Raw genomic sequence first — 22,302 nt, 5'->3', positions numbered from 1 at the left:
TTTGGTTTGAAATCTACTTTTTATGCAAATAAGATTGCTACCCCTGCTTTTTTCTGGATTCCTGTCCTGTGGAGAACCATTTTTCATCCTTTTACTTTCAGTCTATGAATTTCTTTTTGAGTTAAGTGTGTTGTATACAGCATATTGCTGGATTTTGCTTCTTAATCCATTCTGTCAGTCTGTTTGTTTTGATTGATGAATTGAAGCCATTAACATTGATAGTTATAATTGATAGATATTGACTCATCCTTGTCATGATGTTTTACTGTTGTTGACTCTTATTTCTTTTTCCCCCTTTTCCTTTAGTTTCTTACCTTGCCTGGTGGCTTCCCTCTGTTGAGCCTCATGGAGTTATGACCTTCATTGACTTTTTATAGGATATTGCTTAGAATTGTTCAGAGTGCTGGCTTGGTGTTCATAAAATTTCTCAGGTGTTCTTTGTCATGGAAGTATCTAATTTCCCCATCGATTTTGAAAGATAATTTTGCAGGATAGAACAGTCTAGGTTGGAAGTTATTTCCTTTTAGGGCTTGAAATACTTCACTCCAGGCTCTCCTTAACTTGAGGGTTTGTGTTGAGAAGTCTGCTGTGATTCTGATTCCTTTATAGGTGATTTGTTTCTTTTCTCTAACTGCCTGTAGGATTTTGTTCTTCTGTTGGGTTTCTGGGATCTTGACTATTATATGTCTAGGTGTAGATTTTTTTGGATCGTGGCTAGGTGGAGTTCTATATGCCTCCCTTATCTTTATGTCCAATTCTCTACCCCTGTCTGGGAAGTTTTCTACTATTACTTCTGTGAACATTTTTTTTTATGTCAATTGTACTTTCTCCTGTTTTTTTGTGGACTTCTATCAGTCTTATGTTGTTCTTCTTTGCATCTTCTGGCAGCTACTGAATTGATTTCTCATGGTCCCTTACTGTTTTTAAGAAATCTGTTTTCATGGTCCTTCACTGCAATCCTGTCTTCTATATCTGATACTCTATCTTCAGATTCTCTTAATGTGCTCTGCATGCTTTCAATGGAGTTTTTAATCTCCTGGATATCTGTTTGAATCTGTTTCATGGATTCCATTTCTTTCTTATGTTGGACGATCATGGTTTCCATTTCTTTCTTATGCTGGGCATTCATGACTTCCAGCATTTTTCTGAGCTCATCTATTTTTTTTTAAATCTGTTTCTGTTCTAGAGCCTTTAATCATGTCCGTCACTCTGCTTACCATGTCTGTAGTTATCTGGGAGATATTTCTGCTTTGAATTTTTCTAGAGCCTCATTCATTTGTTTTGTTGCTTCCTGTGCTATCAGTTCAGGGTGTCCAGGTGGTTGATTATCAGACTTTTCCACCTCATTTTCCCCAGAATTTGCCTTTTGTGGGGTGGAAGTCTGAATTTGTGCCTTGCTTAAATGTCTTCTCATTTTTGTTTTTAGTACTCTCCTTGGTTCAGTTCCTGGGTTGATATTTTGAAGTTGCTTATTGTAAGTGCCTTTGTTAATGAATTTAGAACCCTTATGGAATGATTGCGTCTCAGAAGTGTCTTTCACATATAGCTGGTCTTTAGGTTTTATAGTGGCTCTGAGGCTATCCCATTTTCATTATACCAGGAAGGACAACCGATTAGATCAATGACTACACCTTAGCCCAAGTGATACAATCAGCAACACCATAGCATCAAATACATTTTAGCGAATGACAATTTGTGGTAGTTATTAATCTATCACCTTTAAAAATGAAGGGCCTCATTCAGGGTATGTTTCTGCTGTCACAATAGACAATGTGGGCAGCGGTGTGCAGTTATAAGTAAGATTCAGGCAGATTTCTGGCTGCAAGTCCCAAGTTGAGCTCCCTGTCCTCCTGCAGGTTTGTACTCTGCAAGGTTCTATTGCATGTTTCAGCTACCTTTCCCCTGAAGAATGTCCAGGTTCCGATGGGAGCTGATGATCCCTTCAATTTACCAAGCACGGTGGTCTGGTCTGCCTTTATTGAAGAGATTCTCTTCACTTTTCCAGTGGGCTTGTTTTCATCATGGAGCCTGAGAGAGGCCCTCTCTCTGTTATTCGCTCTGCAGCTCAGGACAATGGCTTTTATATCCCCTGTGCCTCTGCAGTGTTGCACCAAGTAGCTGCACAGCCAGAAGGCCAGACCCGGGTGGGGTGGGTGCTGGGGCCTGCTGTTGGAGTGCCTGCTTGGCCAAGCTGGCAGCTGGTGGTCATGCCCAGGGGGATCCTCGTCACTCTGTCTTGGTCGCCAGCTGGTGGAGCAAGCCAGAGGAAGCAGGTCCCAGTCAGGCTGCAACCACTCGGCCCCACTGGGCTCTGCTCCTTCTTTAATCATTTTTAATAAATTATGTTTGCTTTTTTCTTTTTGCATTTTTTACATGTTGTCAACTGTTATTTTAGCGCTAATCTCCTCAAATAAGTGGTCCATACCAACTGGCCTCACTATTTTTAACTGCAGAGAACCTTCTCCCATACTCCCCTAGTCTTAGCACAAAAATGATCAAGTACAATAAGCATAATTAGTGTTAGACTTAAAACAGCACAATTCTGTATTTGATTCCTAATTTTAATTTTAGGTCAAATGTATTGCTTTCAAAGTTATTAGCCTGTACCCCGAGGCATCCAGAACCTTTTTCTTAGACCTTATCCCTGTTTTGTCAGCGTCTTACCAAGATCACATATTTCTAGGGAGAACTATACTCTGGTTTGGTTTGGTTTGACAGTTTCCAGGATTCTATTCTAGATTCTTTCTCTCCCTTTTCTTAAAATCCTGTATTGTAAAGATTATCTTCGAAGGCCAGATTCTTAATTTTTTTTTTTTTGGAATGAGAGTACCCAGCCAATGTACTGATTCTGAAATGTGTGGTCTCTTCCCCTGATTATTTTGTTTCTGTGTCAGACTCAATACAGAAGTCATCAAATTCTTTTTTCCTTTTTTCCCATGTTTCCTTTTTCTTGATTTGAGCCACTTGTTTTTTGTATTGACTTGATTTTTCATTATTTTAGCTGTAAATCTGGCTGTTCATCTTTTCTTCTTTCACTTGACATTTGCTATATTGTATACGTCTTTGGAGTGTCAGTCTGATGGTTCTTCTACGTTTTTTCTCTGTGCCACATCTATCGGCCAGGTTTTCTGCCTAGTCCTTAAGTGTCTGAGTCCTCTCAGGTGATCTTTCACAGTTTTTCCTTCCCTTGTCACAAAATTATTACTCTGAAAGTATGCTTTGAGGGATTCTTCTGAGCATCAATGAACAGATGCTGTCTTCTCTTTGGCCAGTCATAGCCCCAGGTCTCAACTATATTGGAGACCAGTGTTATTTCTAATGTGCTCATTCAGTTCTCCTCAGGCAGAGGAGACAGTATTACTGTCTGCACTAGTTTTCAATCTCCATGCACATTTGAGTAAAAAAACCAAAAAATATTACTAGAATGACAATGAGGTAAGCACTTACAATTTGTTAATTATTGTGCTAGCACTTTACTTTTTTTGCTAGTCTTTACAATCAGCATATGTAAACATTGTACTAGATCTTCTCTATCTGTGGATTAATCTCAAATTAGTGAACTCAAGTGATCCTCTTGCCTTACCCTCCCAAAGAACTGTAACTGTAAGCTTGTGTTCTCACACCCAGTTAAGGATTCTTTTAAATTCATAGTTGAAAAAACTTAAAGTTTTATGGAAAATAGAATTATGAAAACTTGGACTAAAGTAAAGGAAAGCATCTGAATAAACATTTGCAGAACTAAAAAAATAACCATTCATGGTAAAAAAAAAAAAAGACAAATCAATTATGCACTACAATATTGCTGTATTAGGTACACTATTGCTAATTTACCTTTAGTATTTTATGTGTTATAGACTTTTCAATAAGATAATTAGATACTCCTTTCTCGCCCCTACCTGGTGTCAAGAGCATGCATGAAAATTTGTTTTGCCTTGTTGGTGGTGATAGCATTTAGGTGACATTTTTCTCCCTAATGCACCATCCTTTTTTCTCAATTACTTGTTTCCTTTCCTGCTTCCTATCAAGATTTATGGTCTCAAAGCTTACCTTGTCATACCCCTATGTATTGTCACTCTTGGTGTTCTTGTAGCTAGGAGGGGAGGTCTCAATTTACTTTACCTCAGATTTTTTTCTCTCTCCCTGGAATGCTTTGCAGAATGTCCATTCTGATTCTACCATCTACTTTCTATCTCTCTTCACTTTCCATCTTTCTTTTTCCTTTTTTTTTCCAAATATTTGAGACAGCATCTCACTAGGCTGCCCAGGCATGACTCAAGCTTATAAATCCTCCTGCCTCAACCTCCCCAGTGCTGGAATTACAGACATGCACCACCATGCCCAGAGTTTTCTGCCTTTCAGTAATACCTTTTTCTAATTCTCTGAATCACACAAACTTACCAGTATTCCTAAAAGAACACACAGCTGAAGAAACTGTGCCATGAAACTCTGAATTACTAGTAAGTGGGAGCTTTGGGATTGGCATTTATACGGAGGTTAAACTGATATTTGTATGTATTATATATACTGGATATTCAGTTGATTATGTCTATTTCCTTTCTAATTATTCCTTTTCCATCCAGTGATACAATTTTATATTTATTATTATTTTGAGATGGAGTCTTGGTGTTTTCCTCAGCAATCTACTGCCTCACTATCCTGTGTAGATGGGACTACAGGCCAGGCCAGTAGACTCACCTGTAATTTTGTATTTCTCATTTAGTATATTTTAAATTATTTTGTACTGATAGGTGTATGTAGAATGAATCTAGGAGCAGAGGGTTTTCCTGTAAGACTTCTTGTCAGCTTTGGGATTCTCTCGAATAGTTTTAGAAGACTGTGGCTCCAGGCTTTTCCCAGAATTCTGAGAGCAGATAGCACCAGAGAATGTTTTGTGCTTTAAGATAATATATCCAAGGATTTTCTGTCTATTATATTCAGTTTTTAAAAACTCATAGAACTTCTTAGTAGTTATATTAAGTAAGCAAGGCACAAGTTTATTATACAAGCCATTCACTTTTAGTTATTCACTGTATATGGCAATGGACAAGTAAAATTTGAAATTGAAAACATACTACCATTTATATTAGCATCCCTCAAGTTAAATATTTATATATAAATCTAATAAAATGTAACAGCTGTGTATGAGAGAAACTACAAAACTTTGATTAAACGTATCAAAGGACTGATAAATGAAGTAGGAAAACTCAATATTGTCAAAATGTGGGTTCTTTTTAACTTCATTTATTTTTCAGTGAAATCCCAGTCAGATTACAGTACATTAATTTGTGGATATTGACAAATTAATTATAAAGTTTGTATGGAGTAAACAAAGACCCAGAATAGCCAAGTCATTTTTGAAGGATAAGAGCAAGATTGGAGGACCGACTCTTATCTGACCTGGAGATTTACTTTAAAATTATTATAACCATGACAGTGCAGTATTAGCCAGAGGATAAATAAATTTATCAGTAGACCATAATAGAGAAAGTAGAAAATTTGCCAGTGGAGCAAAGGCCGTACAGTAGAGAAAAGAGTCTTTTCAATAAGTGATGTTGGAACAACTGGTTTTCCCCATGCAAGAGAAATGAATTGAGATGGAAGCACCTCACAGAATTAACTGAAAGTGAATCACAAACCTCATAGAAAAACACAAAAGTGTAAAATAATCACTAACAACACAGGAAATGTGTGTGGGTAACCTCGGGTATGCAGTGACTTTTTTAGGTGTAATATGAAAGGCATAATCTATGAAAGGAAGAAGCAATAAGCTGAACTTTTAAATTAAAAAACTGCTTAGTGAAAAGCATTGTCTAGAGAATGAGAAGACAAGCCATAGACTTGGAGAAATTATTTAGAAAAGATAAAAGACCTATTCAAAATACATAAAGAAATCTTAAAACTCAGTAAGAAAATGATAGGCTGATTAAAAACTGGACAAATGGGGCCAGGGATTTAGCTCAGTGGTTTCGTCGCCTGCTGAGCAAGCACAAGGACCAGAGTTCGATCCCCAGTACCAAAATAAAATAAAATAAAAACTGGACAAAGATCTGAACAAATACCTTACCAAAGATACATAGAGAAAGCAAATATGCATATGAAAACTAAGATGTTCAAAATCATATGTTATTAGGGAATTACAAAATAAAACAATGATATAATACCACTACATAACGCCTATTAGAATGGCCAAAATTCAAAATACAGACACTCTCAAATGTTGGCAAGAATATAGAGCAGTAAGAAGTCTCTGCTGGTTGGAATACAAAATGCTACAGGCACTTTGTAAGACAACTTCATTGGTTTTTTTTCACTCTTACCATAGAATCCAGCTGAAAATTTGTGTTTGCACAAAAACTCACACACACACAGCTGCTTTATTCTTGCTATAATTTGCATCAACAAACATATTTTTAAATAGGAGAACAGATAAACTTTGGTATATACATACAACAGAATATTATTCAGTATTAAAAAGAAATGAACTATCAAACCATGAAAAACATGGAGGACTCTTAAATGCATATTTCTAAATGACAGCAGTAAGCCTGAAGATGGTATTATTCCTATTATATGACTTTTGGCAAAGGCTAAACTATGGAGACAATACAAAGATTATCGATTGCCAGGATTAGGTAGGAAGAGAGGATTTAAATAGGCAGAACATAGATGATTTGTAGGGCAGTGGAATCTTTCTGTATGCTAGCAGTGGTGGATACGTTTAGTCATACATTGTAAAAATCCATACAATGTGTGATACCAAATGGGAACTCTTATATGAACTATGGGTTTTGGGTGAAAATGATAATGTTTGTGTAGATTTTTTTCTTTCAACTTGTAATATGTGTACCACTCTCATGCATGATGGTTGTAGTGGGAGAGATTGTGTATGCTTGAGGACAGGATATATAGGGGAACACTACTTTCCCTTCAGTTTTGCTGTTAACATAAAACTGCTCTAAAATAGTAAAGCTTATTAATTTAATGAAGGCAGAAGAAGGGGTAATAAAGTTTTAGGAAGTTTTGCTTTTTTATAAAGTTGGATTTTTTTTACATTAATCGGTGAAATGATAAAAACACAGTACATGCAAGAAGCTCACCAAATTATTTTGGTGTGAAATAGACTCTCTTTAACCATTTATTAAAAGAATAGTAAATACTTTTCAGTCCCGTTGTTATTTTTCATTGAGAAGTAATCAAATTCTGATTTTGTATAAGGTTAATATTTGACAATAAAATATCCTTATACTTTTTTCTTCTAATTTATGATATGAATAAATCTTTTAAAACTGAATGAATTTTGTCAAAATTTAAGCCAATTTTATAGGTTCTTTTTGGTAGCTGATGTTGTAAACCAAGCCAGATAAAAATCACTTATTTGAGCATTACTCATCTTGTATACACATGTAAGTTTTGGGTTTTATGTTCTTTTACAACCTTTCATTTTAAGATTAATTTAGTATCTTTTTTCATAAAAAACAAAAATTAGCTCTTTTACCTCCATAATTGTACTTTTTCCTAGCACTGCTGGCATAGAATCAATTACTCATATTATCTCTAATTTGTGGGCTAGTCAATTAGCTTCTAGTTAACCATCCCAAGTAGATGAGAACTTCATAATTACCTGTTTTACACAAGCTGTTTAGCTGACTAGCAAATATTTTTTGTAGCCATGCACATTATTTTTGTTTTCTTAAAGTGGTGTGGATGAATAATTTTAATAACATGATGCAAATTTTATAACTTTTTAATTTAGAAGGCAGAGCTATTTAGAAGAGCTATGTTTGGTGACCAAGGTTTTAAAGATAAATAAGAATCTTGGAAATCATGTTTAGATGGACTCTGAATGTATGGATATTACTAATTTAGACTAATCATTTATTGTGAGAATTATAGGACGGTCAGGTTAATGAGTTTCTTTATGAAAATATAAACTCATACCTCTTCAGAACTATGGAGAAAGCATAGCTATATATTAAGATCAGAACTATTAGTCTGATTTGTACAAAGGTTCGCTTTTATCATATGAATGTATATATTGTTACATAAAATGTATCTGTGCTGCTTGGAGGTCCTGTAGAATCTATTTCCTTAAATGACATTTAAAGTTTCCATTAGGTATTAAAGTATTAGATTTGTGAATTGCTTATACGACAGCATCCACCAAAAAAAAATGTATACACACTTTAGGAAAAGAAAAACTTGTATAAATATTTTAATACTAAATTTATTGAGACATCATGAGATTAATACAAGTTACCTTTGGCCTCCACAATTACAAAAAGTGTTCAAAGTGGTGGCCATTAGCTTCCCGACATTTATTAGTATGGCAAAGTGCTGCTGGGAAACCTTGGTCATTGAGATTGCTGAACGTGCCTTTTCAATTTCTTCCCTAAGGACTGGCAGTGTAGTGGGTTTTCTGCACTATATGACATTCCCTAGAGTCCCCCCATATGAGGGTAACACCATCTGTCAAAAAAAACAACATACAATTTTTCTTTTCTTGAAGTGTGTATACATTATTTTAGGGGGACTCTTTATATAAACCAATTAGATTATACTTCCTCAATTTCCGAGTTTGTAAAGATTTGTTAATTTCCAATATGATTGAAGTTACCTATATCATTTGATTCAGGAATTTTCATTTCTAGGTATCTCTCGAGATACTCATGTATGTATAAGAATGCATGTATAAAATTGGTTATTATAGCTGTATTTATAATTTAAAATTGAAAACAACACTGTGGTCCATCTGTAAAGTATTGGAGAAATATATTTTGATGTAGTTGTGAAACATGATACTATGTGGTTGTTAAAATGAATTAGCTAGAATTTCAATTATAGTAGCCATAGTTAAATTTTAAATGTAATACCGGGTGAAGGAAACTAAGTTGTAATATGAGAGGTATACTTCTTAATTTTGAAAACACATAATGCACTCATATTATGCTTATTGTTCTTCATTTATTGTTTTTCTTTCAAAAATCAGCAGAAAAGCTAAACACAAAATCAGTATGGTGGTTATCTCTGTGGAAACAGTCAAAGGAATAAAATTAGTGACAAATAAAAGGGCTGTAAATTTTATATAATGTATTTTCAGTAAATATACTATGATTCAAATGAGATCTGATAAAGTTAGTTATTGGGTACATGAGCATTTACTATCTAATTGCCTTCTACACCTTTCCATGTTTAAAACAGTTCATTATGAGGAATAAAAATGACGCATGTAGAAGATATATTATAAATTTAATGTATTATACACTAAAAACATTAATACGATATATGTATCAAAAACACAAGTAAATAAACACACATCTGTATTTATATATAAACACACAGCCACACACAAGTACTACATATCAGAAGTATACAACTATAGTAGGCAGAATTCCCTTCACATTTTACGGATATTATTCCTTGGGGAGGAGCGGTAAGATGAGGAACTAGATATTAGGCTAAAAGGATATTTCAGTGGATCTGTTATATTTTAATGAATTAAGGGTAAAAATTATGTTAATATGTCATACATTTGCATTTATCAGCTTTTTCATAGGAATATGGATGTGTGGTACAATGAATCTACTTGGCATTATTTATTTCCATCTTTTAAAACAGTTTTAAAAACCATTAACCATTTGACTGACATCTGGAGCTTATTATATATAAAAGATTAACTTTGAATCAATAAGAATATCTTAACAATTAAATTTTTATCAACTCATTTATTAGAGATGTCAGTGCATTATCAGATAAATTAACTATGGATCATTTTTTTTCTAAAGAATACAGGTCAATGACCAGATCGTGGAGGTGGATGGAATCAGCCTGGTAGGCGTCACACAGAATTTTGCTGCGACAGTTCTGAGAAACACCAAGGGCACCGTCAGGTAAATATGTAGCTTCGAAGATATACAATTTGATCACTGTATGCTTTGTTGAATTATGGCTTTCTCTACTTTTACCTAGAAATACAAGTATTTACAATGTAAATTTTATTTGAATACTAAGAACAGTGTGAATCAATATGGTTAGTTATTGAGCTATGTTAATGTGCCTTGTTTCTAATACAGTAAGAATTACTAGGCAGACAGCATTTCTGGTTTTTGCTTTAATAAATATTAATTTAGACTCAACCCTTTTAACAAAACCAATTATACGATTACAAAACCAATTAAACATATATTTAATGAGATACATTGCAATTGTATCTCGGTTCACAAACTTAATTCTTTCAACAATTCTGGTCACAAACTGAATTGGATGAGAACTGAATCAAATTTCCCAATAAGATCAACATTGAACCTAACCATTGGATTTGATTTGGTTCTCATCCAGTTCGGTTTGCGACCAAAATTGTGGAAAGAATTAAGTTCATGAACCAAGGCACCACCTTATTTAGACAAATAAATTGGCTAATATCAATCTTTGATGAACTGTAACTTTCCTACTTAATTGAACAGAAAATGAATAAGGAAGCAGTCCTAAACCAACCAAGGTGAAGGTTTGAAATCAGTTAATTTGATACTTTTTAAAAGTAGCATTTTTTTCTTTCCCTTTTTTCCTTTCTGCCACGCCCCCCCCCATACTTCCCCTTCCCCTTCCCCTTTGAAACTTTGCTTCCTGTTTCACATTGTCTGTTACAGATTTTGGTCCTCATTTACACTTCAGTTTCTCACACCAAAGAAACTATTCAGTATGTACACATGCTTGTCCTATTTATTTCACTTAAGAATATGGCCTCAATATTCATCTATTTAGCTATAAATGTCTCTAGCTTATCATTCTTTATGACTGAGTAGTACTCCATTTTATTAAAAAAACCACATCTTCTTTGTCTAGTTACCAGTTAACAGGCATTTGGATTGTTTCCAGGATTTAGCTATTACAGGCTATGCTGCTATAAACATGGGTGTAGAAGGAAGAAGTGGAAATAAAACTTTTGTAAATAGGGAGAGGTGGAAGGGAGGGAAGGGGAATGGGAAAAAGCAAGAACTAAGATATGTCATGTATAGGTACAAATTCCCAATGATGAATGTGATCATAATGTATACCTAAAATGTACCAATAATGTTAATTAAAAAAAAGAAAAAAATAGCATTATTTATGTCTTAATCCTTTTCCAGAACCCTATGATGGAACACATTAAGGATGCATTTAGTATGTGTAATTATGAAAGTGGTTTAGTGTTTCATCATAGATTGAATCTACCAAACATTCTGAAAATATGCATGAGTTAACATAAAGAGGGCAGCATTAGAGTTACAGTACAACGTATTTGAGGATGCGCAAGCTTGAGTTCAATTGTTAGACTTTTCCAGTGAGAAAGCACTCTTTGATGCTGAAGGCTGATTTAAGGAATCAACCTAAATGACTTATACAGGCAGTGTGTTGATGCTTCTAGGATACTTCTGTTGAACATCCACAATCCTGAGAAAAGAAAGAGTACGGGGAAAACCATTGCTGCTTTCTCAGAGCTGCGTAGGAAGACTCCTAAGTAAATATGATCATCTTTTTCCAGATCACCTTATGTTCTTGAGATGGCACTTTCCTATTTCAGTATTACGCTTGTTTTGGAGCTGCCATTAAACTTTAAGATACATTAAAACATTAAATAAGTAAGATACACTTTCAATTTGTAAGAACATTTCTCAGTTAGAAAAGTTTATAGTGGCATGAAATCATAGCCATTCCTTTCACATCTGACTGTTGACCACATAATTTTGTGTTGTTATCAAAGCTTGTACAGATTCAAAATTGCTTCTTGGGCTGGGGATTTAGCTCAGTGGTTTTGCTGCCTGCTGCACAAGCGCAAAGACCCGAGTTCAATCCCTGGTACCAAAAAAAAAAAAAGAAAAGAAAAAGAAAATTGCTTCTTAACTGGTCTCTTTGTTTTCTCTTTTTCCTTTTTTTCAGACTGTCTTAATTTTTCTCCTAATGGAAGAACATAATTACAGTTTTCAAACATATGACTGGCTATCATGGAAACAGGGTTGACTTTCTCTTTACTCCTAGTAGTAGAAAAATGATTACACAAGTAGTCAAAATAATAATTCTGCATCCATCACGTTCATCTCTTCTCCGACTGTCAGTGGGCCTCCATTCTGTGTGAGATACACACTTCTTTGTCTGTGTTAAACATCTTTCATTGCATGATGATTTTACCATTTGCCTTTACATCATTTGACGTTTTGGTGTAGCCATGTGGTAGTCACCATGCTTCAGACATGACTTGGGAATTAGATGTTTTGTGCCTTTCTTTCTGCCATTTTCTTCTGTTTAAAATGCTGTCTTCTATTTAGAACATCCTTGTCCTACAGAACCTATTGCAGGTCTTTTTTCAGGTGTCCTGATCCTCTGGAGACCCCTTCTTTTTGATAAAGCTCCTCATTCGTACTACTTTTCTGACCTTGAGATTACAGAGTGCTCTACTTTTGTCTTTAAAAGGCATATATTTTATTTCTCATTGTCTTTGCACAAATCTTAGTGTAAACATGGGAATTTTAGCTTCCTTTATTCTTCCCAAATTATTTAACCCAAGATCTTACTGAAGTTAATCTAGCATCTGAATTAACAGACTGTGAAGAAAATGTGTTTCTTCAATTTTAGCTTTAAAAAAATTTGATCTTCTGAGTGTATTATTAGAGAGTAGCTCTTCATAAGATCCTAATACAGGGCCGGGGATTTAGCTCAGTGGTTCTGCCACCTGCCTCTCAAGCACAAGGACCTGAGTTCGATCCCTGGTACCAAAAAAAAAAAAAAATCCTAATACAAAAACAAGATTCAAAAACCACACTTATTTATTTATTTTTGAGGTACTGGGAACTGAACCCAGGGCCTTGCACGTGCTAGGTAAGTGTATATCTGTAACTTTAGACCTGTATTTTTAATGAAATGTACTTTCAAGATTTAAAATATATGTGATTCTATATTTCTTATTCATTATTAGTAGTTATTGAAGTGTATTTTCAAATGAGGACATTATCTGAAAAGTTACTGGGTTTAGTTTGAATTTTTCTAACTACAAAGCACAGACCTGAAAGGAATATGTAGACCTTATGGCTTTAAAGAGCCAGGAGGAAGATCTGAAGCTAAAGGTGGGCAGAAAATTAAACAGATTTGGATTGTGATTATTTTTAAATATTGGAGATTAAGTATTTATTTCCTAGAAATGTATATGAAATATGTGCCAGCATTTGTATATAAATCAAAGCCATGCAATAAATTCCTGTGACTTTGTTCACTCACAAGTGTAGGGAATCATTTTTATCTTACTTGTTCATGTGCTTTATTTTATTAAGCTTTGAATGCTTATGTCTGAATCTGTGAATTAATAATATTGATGAAGCCCCATTAGTATGCCATCCTTTAATTTACCAGAGAAATAATACAAGTATTTTAATGTTAATTCTGAGGGTATAATTATTTCTTAACCCTATATTATTTGTATGAGATGCAGCATATTAAAAGAAGAGGTTCAGCTCAAACTAGGTTAGGTTTCTGGAAGATATTGGAAGCCCAGACCTGGTTTAAAGCATTAGTAAACTGCTTTTATTTTCCATATTTTACAGACATGGTTTATAACTATTAACAGAAATGTGTTATTTATATTAAGTACTTTGTTAAGGAAAGAACTCCGAAGACCCAAGCAGTTTATGCTCAGTATGACATAATGCAATAACAGAAGGAAAAAGACATATACATTGAAGGATAGATGTGGCCAGCTCAGCCATAGTATTCTTTTCACTCCTGGGTCTCACAGAGCTCATGGTTCTCTAATTTTTAAACTATGATGGGCTTGCACATGAAGCACCTTGGTACCAAGAAGTCCAAAATCTGTTTGTAGTGGGAATCCCTCAACATGAGCTGATCATGTAGGTACATTTCTACTGCATGGACACTAACTACATGAGCAGCCTCAACCACTAAAAAACCCCATGGTTCATTTCTTACTTAGGGTTCTCTTGAGAAACAGAGCCAAGAGGAGGGAGGGAAGATAGGTACGTAGATAGACAGGCAGACAGACAGACAGACTGACGTGACTCTTGCATTTATAGAGACCAAGAAGACAGATGACTAATATAAGGGACAAGTGCTACAAGAATGCACAGATTTACAGAAGAAACTGAGGCCTGAGGCACAAGGAGATTTAAGCACTTGTGTAAGTTCATACAGCTGATAAATGATTGAGCAAGAAACTGAATACATGAGGTCTAGTTTCATTTGAAGAAAAGGCAGTTGTCAGAGAAATCTGTCCTTGGTAACTGGTCTCAAGATCAGAGAATGACATCAATAAGTATATTAAGTATTATTTATGGTTTCTAACAGAATCATCTCTAGGATTTTACCTATATACTAGCAATCGTGTAATGCAGAACACATTTCCTTCATCCACAGAGAGTAACACAAGAGGTTGAATCGATTGTCTAAATTTGGGACTGGCTGGCAAAATGCTAACACAAGGCTAAATTCTAGATACAAAAGTAAATGGAAAATAGTTTTCTGTAACTGTGAAATAATCTGTTAGATTAGTGATTTCTACTTTCTTTCAGTAGGTGTACAAGTGATGTTTATCTCTTTCAAACTACTTCTGATTATTTTCTTAATGAATTTATAATTTCTAGTTTAAAATTAATTTCTCCAGGGCCGGAATTTAGCTCAGTGATAACACTGACTGCCTCACAAGCGCAAGGTCCCGAGTTCGATCCCTGGTACAAAAAAAAAAGAAAAAATTAATTTCCCCGTGCATAAACATGGCTCAACAAACATAATTTGGGTTTTAAAGGTCTCCAAGAAAACCATCATTTAGTATATTCTAATAGAAAAGTGAACCTTGAGTTGCTAGATAAAACTGTTGATTCTAATTAACTGAGTCTAATCTATTTAAATTTTTTTTTACATAATGCAGAATCTGATGATGAGAACAAAAATTTATTCTAACTTGTTAACCTTGTTAACATTAGGCAAGTCATATTCATCAACTACCATAAATGCCATAGGTTTTCAAACAACTATTAAAACATTTTGTGTTTAGGTTTATACCATGATACGCTGAACTATACAATAAAAGCATACTAAAGATAATTAATCTAAATTCAAACAAGGGAGCGGTAAATGCGACATACATTGTTATGGTAAAGCGTGAATTAATCTAGAGCCAGTCAGGATGAACAATGGATCATTTGTAGAGTCTTCTGGAGCATGGCACTAGTCCTTGATGAAAGCTATGAAATATACCAAAAAGGGATACATGATTGGCATAGGTCAGTGATTAGTTTCCAAGTAAGATATAGCAACCTATAAAAACTGCTTCGTATAATAATTGGATTTGTAGCTGGACCTGATTTAGTAGACTGTTATGATTAATGTTATTTGCCATAGTGACTGGGCTAAGGTATGCCTGGATACTAGTAAAACATTATCTGGGTGTACCTGTAAGGGTGTTTCTGGAAGAGATTACCATTGAATTAATCTACTGAGTAGAGATCACCTCACCAGTGCTCCTGAAAATAAAACAAAAACTTGGAGGGATGTGAATTCAAGCACCCTGTTTGAGCAGGAATATCCATCTTCTGTAGCTCTTGCATATTGATACTTGTGGTTCTGAGGCATTCAGACTTCATTCCAGGAGTTACCTCAGTGTCTCCCCTGTGACACATGAAATCTACTTGACCAATCGCCATTGCAAGTCTCAGTTCATAAATCCTTTCTTCGGTGAACACATATTCTCATGTTACACTATTAATGGTGTCTAAACCCCAAGTCAGTTTCGATCATATTGCCATGTTTTCCATTTCTTTTCCATAACATTCATTTAATGATCTTCTGTTGATCTTGCCCTCCTGGTATTAGCTGTCTTTTTTGTTCTCCTACTATATTGCTTCCTCTTGAGACTGTATGATGATTAGAAAATAATGATCTATGACTTCTAAGGCTAAATTATAAAAACTATTACCTTCAACAACCAGCGTGTTTGCCAGATATGAAGGGGAGGCACTGGCAGGAGATTCTCCAGCCTCAGCAAAATATTTAGAGGACTGTAGCCCTCGCAGACATCTGTTTGAACTTCATGGGAAGCCCCAATTCTGAACTGCCTAGCCATGCCTTCCCTGAATTCTTGACTTTCAGCACCTATGGAAGGTAGTGTTTGTAAATTGCAGGGTCATATATCAGCAAATACAACTTAACACAGATTTTGGCACCCGAGTTCAGGCTGCAGCTATAAGGAAAACCTGAAAATGTGGGAGTGGCTTTGGGACTGGACTTTTACTAAGATTGGAAGAACACTGAGGAAAGTATTAGAAAAGTCCAAAAAGCCTTTGTAGAGACTATTAGTAGAAAACTGATAGCTCTGAGGAGACAGGTGGTGAGGTCTTAAAGAAGAAAAATGAAAATGTTATTCAAGCTGAAAGAAAGAGAATTTTTGTTGTGTAATGACAGAAAGTTGTTTTTTTTGGGGGGGGTCCCAGGAATTGAATCAAGGTCTTGGACTTGCAAAGCAGGCGGCAGAACCACTGAGCTAAATCCCCGGCCCATATGACAGAAAGTTTAGCAACATCTCCTATCACCTACAGGACTGTGGAAGATAGAAAATAATACCTAATAAACTGACTAGGCCTTTTAGCCCATGGGATTTCCAGGTAGCTTATTCTTCATGTATAGCATTAAATATGAAACAAGATAGATAAGTTAAAAGCAGGTCTGTCAAAAATAAAACAATTTAGCCTTAACCTAATTGTGGCTCTGATTCTACTTATATTTCAAAAGCCTAAAAGCAAGCCTCCGAAAGAATTGTTTTTAAGTGACTTAACTGTTTCAGAAAAATGTTCAAAAATATTTATTGGGATACAAAAAATATCTCATTGTGCAAAAAAAAAAATGAAAACTTAAATGGAAAAATTATACAAAAGAAACTTCGGTAGAAATGTTAGAAATAGTAAAATTAGTATATGACAACATTAAAACAATTATAACTACTTTTAAAGACTGTAAGAAAGTAAAGGACTGAGCATAAGTAGATAGGTGAGAAATCATTTACTCACCTGAGCAGATATAGCTTTTAAAGAAAAACCTCAAATTTGAAATAGAAAGGTATTTATTTCTCCAATGTGATGAAAAGTGTCTAAGTAAAACTTAGAGCTAATATCATACTCAATGGCCAAAGACCCAGAGTTCCCCCCCTTCAGTATCAAGAATTATGCATGTATATCCACCTTCACCATTTTTATTCAGTTTCCGTACCTGAGACAAAATGAAGACAACTTAAATGGAAAAAGTAGATCATGTTCACGCACCAGAATACGTAATACTGCTAAGATGTTTACTCTCCCTAAATTAACCTGCCCATTAAGCACAAGCCCTTAGCTGGACATGATAATGCATGCCTATAATCACCATGCTCTGGGAGGCTGAGGCAGGAAGATCACAAGTTTGAGCTCACCCTGGCCAATCCAGCAATTTAGTGAGAGAAATAAATATAGATATAGATATAAGTATAGATATAACTTAGAAATTATTTTGTCTAAGTTATTGTTTTAAAAAGATTAAAGTTGGAGGGCTTTTATTGTCTGAAATATTTGGTAATCAAGGCAGTCTGATTTAGGCATAAGGATAGTAGTAATAAATTAATGGAACAGAAAGAATTGCAATATAGACCCGCAAAAATTTAAAGAAATGATCTTTTACAAAAGCAGCAAAATAATTCAGTGGAGGAAATTACAGTCTTCTCTATAAATGATGCTGAACAATTTGAATGACCTCATTAAAAGCAAAACAAAACAAAAAACAAAGAAATGAACCCTTGAGCCTCATCACACAACATATCTAAAAACTGCAGCAGCTGAAATCATAAGATCTGAAGAAAATAAGCAAAAGTCTTTATGATCTTGGATTAATCAAAGATTTTTTTGAAGTAGCATGTGTATATTTATGAATTCTTTGTAAATTAAAATGTAGTAAAAATTCTTAAAATTACCAGTAGTTTAGATGTGAAATGCTCTTCAAAGAAATAGTGCTTATAATTAAGCTTATATACTTTGGGTCTACCTTTAAAAAGCAAACATATTCATATTAGTGAATTCAAAACTTTTTGAATATATAGAATGGTAAATTAACTCTGAATGTAGAAAGCAAAAATATATAGGACCATGGAATTATAAATAAAGTCTACAATGCTACAATGCTTGGTTGCATAAGACTTTAATCCTTAGCTGTTAACAACAAATTTTAGTGAAAGTTTCTGGAGATATGTTTACCACTACTTGCTTGTTAAAAAAAGTTAAATATTTTAAAAGTTATTAAGTTCAGTGAAAGGCCAGCCATATTGTGTGATCACATAGGAAAAAAGAGATACTTTTTATAAAAGTCCCTGGAAGCATTCTGTGATCTTGCAACTCATAAATGTCAAAGTGGAATGAATGTTCAAGTATCAGATCTGTACATCTATTTTTGTGCTTTTTAAGACATACATTCAGGTTTTGATATACCATAAATATTTATTTATATTTTAATGAAATAACTTATTATATAAGAACTAATATCTATATCCTGGTGTAGCTTTTCCATCTTTTTTATTAGCTTAATTCTACATTAAGATATTTAAAATTTCAGCCAGGCATGGTGACACATGCTTGTAAGCCCAGATTTGGGAGGATGGGGTAGGAAGATCACCAGATTGAGGTTAAGGGGCCCATTAAGTGAGACACAATTTTAAAATAAAATAAAAAGGGCTGGGGCTGTAGCTCAGTGGAAGAGTGCTTGCCTAGTAGGCACAGTGTTTTAGATTTAGTCCCTAGCACCACAAAAAAAGGGAAGAGATCAAGGAAAAATTTTTCAACGTTACTTCATTTTCGACATTTAGAACAATTTATGTTTGAAATATAAGGCATCCATAAAGTTAGGTTTGTTTCACTTAACTCCATATTTTTCACACAAAACAGAATATTTGTGACTTTAATTTAGCAAATTATAAATTCAATTTCAATTTTTTTGTTTGTTTGATGCTTACCAGAGAATCTGATAAAGTCATCAAGTGGACCTCCTACACTAGAGGCATCTAAACCCCACATTGCTTGGTGTGATAGTAGATGAAAGAAAATGAGTAACTACCATTATTTATTGTATCTCAGAAGCATGAGGAGAGTGAACTGTTCCTAGTGAAATAATTCACATAGAAACAAGGTGAATTTTTTTTAAACATTTGAAAAAAGCCATGCTAAAAACACAGATCTGAGTCATAGATTTTAGTTTTAGTTTTTCTGTGATTTGAAAATACTATTTATAATTTGAATATCTATTCAACTTTAGTTTCATTTGCTTTATCCTTTATAGATAAAAAGATCTTTTCATTCCATGTTGAAGCAAAGAAAAAATTAAAAAGTGATGATAAAAGTATTTTTCTCTTAAAGAAACTTTGTTTAGAAGTGGACTGATTTGAGTATAGGTATTGTTTCACTTGGAGATAATGTCTAAGATACAAATCCCTGTTGTACAAAAATGTCCTTTGATTTGGACACATATATTGAAAGGGACTGATTGTTGCTGACTTAATTGGTCTGTATTGAAAGTTTTAAAAATTCAATTTAAAGTGATCACATAATCCGAACTTTTATATTTAAATTACAACAGAAACTAAAATTTTCAGAACACCCATTAGGCCAAGTATTTTTATCCTTTTTCTATGGTTGAACTACCAGACAAACAAACAACTAATTTTGTTTTTAAAACTGTGATCAGATAGAAGGTAATTAGGACAGTGTGTGCACTTTTAAATGCATTCAACCTTATCTGGATTATAATGTATAGTATGGATAAAAAGAACAATCAACATGTATTAAATACTCTGTAAGCACTAGATAAGCTTTTTATAGGGTTATATAACATGTATTTATTATAGGTCTTATCCTCATTTTACAAATATGGAAACTAAGGCTTAGAAATACACATTCAAGGTCACAGAATCTGTAAGTGGTGTTTAGAGTTCAGTAAATTTAGGCTGTCAAACAATTTTTCTCTTTCAAAGGCTCTTTTAACCCCTAAATTATACTATTACAGCATATCCATATTCTGTATCCATAATTAAAATAATACTACTTTAAATTTTACATTTTATGCTGAATTCTGTATTTTCTAGATTTTATATGAAATCTCATAGGCCATATTTATAAATGCAGTTTAAAAATGGACCAAACACTTATGGTGGTGAACGTATGGCATGTGTGCAAGAACTGGCTGTTTGTTATTATTAAAAGTTCTAAAAGCTTCACCATCACTGGTATATGCTAAGTAATTTGGATGTTGCAATCTTTTCAAGAGTTTTTCAGTTTTGTCGTTATAATAGTGTATCCAGATCCTTTCATGTATAAATTACATTTTATTCCTTGATGGACTCCTTCACCTGAGATTAGATATTAATTTCCACATAAGAAAAATGAGGCAGATATAGTAGTTTAGTATTATTACTTTGTACTTTCCTTCTAGACCATAACTCCAAGGATGACATTGTATTTTTGCAGATCTCTGCTATAACTTATGTTGGATCACAAGGCTCTGAGGATGTGTGTAACTTTGTTAGAGTATAAAGTAATTTTGAGTATAAACCAATATGGGCAAATAGTGAATTATGTTAAACTGAATGAGAAAATTCAGAAAGCCAAACTCTGATTTTGAACAACTGTGCCTTTATGATTTAAAGTCATAGTTTTTTATGAATTATGGAATAATTCTTATTTCCTCTAAAACTTTGATTATACTTACATTCATTTCTTTTAGTTTTAACATCACAAATAATTATGGCATGGTAAGTAGAAAACCTTTCTTTTAGGGTAACAATAAACTTGCATATCTTATTAAAGTTTTTTTTTTTGGTACCAGAGATCGAACTCAGCACCATGCAACTTGTGAGGCAGGCGGCAGAGCCACTGAGCTAAATCCCTGGTCCACATCTTAAGTTTTGATTTACTATAATATAATCTATGACTATATGATTTATTACTACAATAGAGTTCTTTAAATTATAGTTTGGGCTTTTGTTATTTTTATAATTTTCAGTTTTAAAATATTTCACAAGTTGTTCATTAAGACCTTCATTCATCTCTGGAGTTAGCATCAACTGTTTCAAATGTTAGGCAAGTAGATAATTTACAGATCTCATCTTTTCTTCTTCTTTAATTACATGAAATAACTTTAAAGACTTGCCTTGCAGAGAAAATGAATCTTTCCATTCTTAGTAAGAACTGTTAAACTAAAACTAAAAAAAATGTGATGATGTAATTCTAAAATGAATATAAAGAATGCATGGATGACATGAATATGAATTTTAATTTACCTTTTACACTGAGCTTGACTGCTGTCTTTTATGAATCTACATTTTATATTTTAACTACTTCCTTCTGTCTCCTGTCAGCTTTGTAATAGTTGAGCGATGCTCTCTTATGCTCTGCTCTATGGTACATTTAAAGTGAAATAAAAGGCCAGTCAATGCTAATCAAAAATTTCTGTTCCAGGGTATGAGTTTTTGAATTGCTTTACATATGTATCATTAGACATAATTTGTGAATATATATATTTACCAAAAACACAATAAATCCAAGATAATAGTATATCTCTAGGTTAGTTTAAAACATTACTTTAGCATCTTCAACCACAGAGAACATAATATTTCCAAATTAATACTCCCCTAGGTAATTGAGCACTCATTTATCAGAATGGCAATGAACAAGGCAAAGATGGCTACTCTTAACAAACTTTTTAACATATTTTAGATTTCTTAGCCACTGCAAAAAGGTAATAACTAGAAAAAGAATAAGTAATAGATAGGAAAGAAAGAAAGAAAAATATTTCTTTATAGTAGGTGTGATCTTTTATATAGAAAAGTCCTGAGGAATCTACAAAAAAAGTTCATAGGATTAATGAGTGAGTTTAAAAAGGTCACAGAAGGAGGACTCCCCGGGTAGGCCCACCAGCCACCAGCGTAGCTACATGGACAGAGTGCCCCGGGCTGACTGGAGCCCCGCTCTGTCCGGCTCGCCATACCAACTTGCAACCAGGAGCCGGTGAGAATCCCCTGGGCACACCCACCAGCCACCTGCAACAACAGCCCCCCCATCTGACCTCTTGGCTGTGCAGCTACCTGGTTCCACACTATAGAGGCACAGGGGAACATAAAGGCCATTGTCCTGAGCTATAGAAGTGAACAACAGAGAGAGGGCCTCTCTTAAGCTCCCTGATGAAAACCGAAGCCCACTGGAAAAGTGAAGAGAATCTTCTGCAATAAAGGCAGACCAGACCACTGTACTTGGTAAGCTG

General features: G+C 34.2%; 1 protein-coding gene across 36 annotated transcripts in view; it reads left to right on the top strand.

Annotated features, from left to right (window-relative positions):
• The window catches only part of Ppp1r9a (protein phosphatase 1 regulatory subunit 9A), a 358,246-nt gene that overhangs the window by 226,901 nt on the left and 109,043 nt on the right, over positions 1–22,302 (top strand). For all 36 annotated transcript variants that reach the window (XM_087204705.1, XM_087204702.1, XM_021242871.2 and 33 more), the window contains one exon: positions 9,783–9,887. In XM_087204705.1, the coding sequence (XP_087060831.1) occupies positions 9,783–9,887 (105 nt within the window). The remainder of the gene's footprint in view (positions 1–9,782; positions 9,888–22,302) is intronic.

The sequence above is a fragment of the Heterocephalus glaber genome, unplaced genomic scaffold (assembly GCF_053883595.1).
Source record: "Heterocephalus glaber isolate CG9 unplaced genomic scaffold, H.glaber_assembly_v1.0 deba00000546, whole genome shotgun sequence".
In the NCBI taxonomy this organism is placed as follows: Eukaryota; Metazoa; Chordata; class Mammalia; order Rodentia; family Bathyergidae; genus Heterocephalus; species Heterocephalus glaber.
This window is presented reverse-complemented; position numbering and strand designations above follow the sequence as displayed.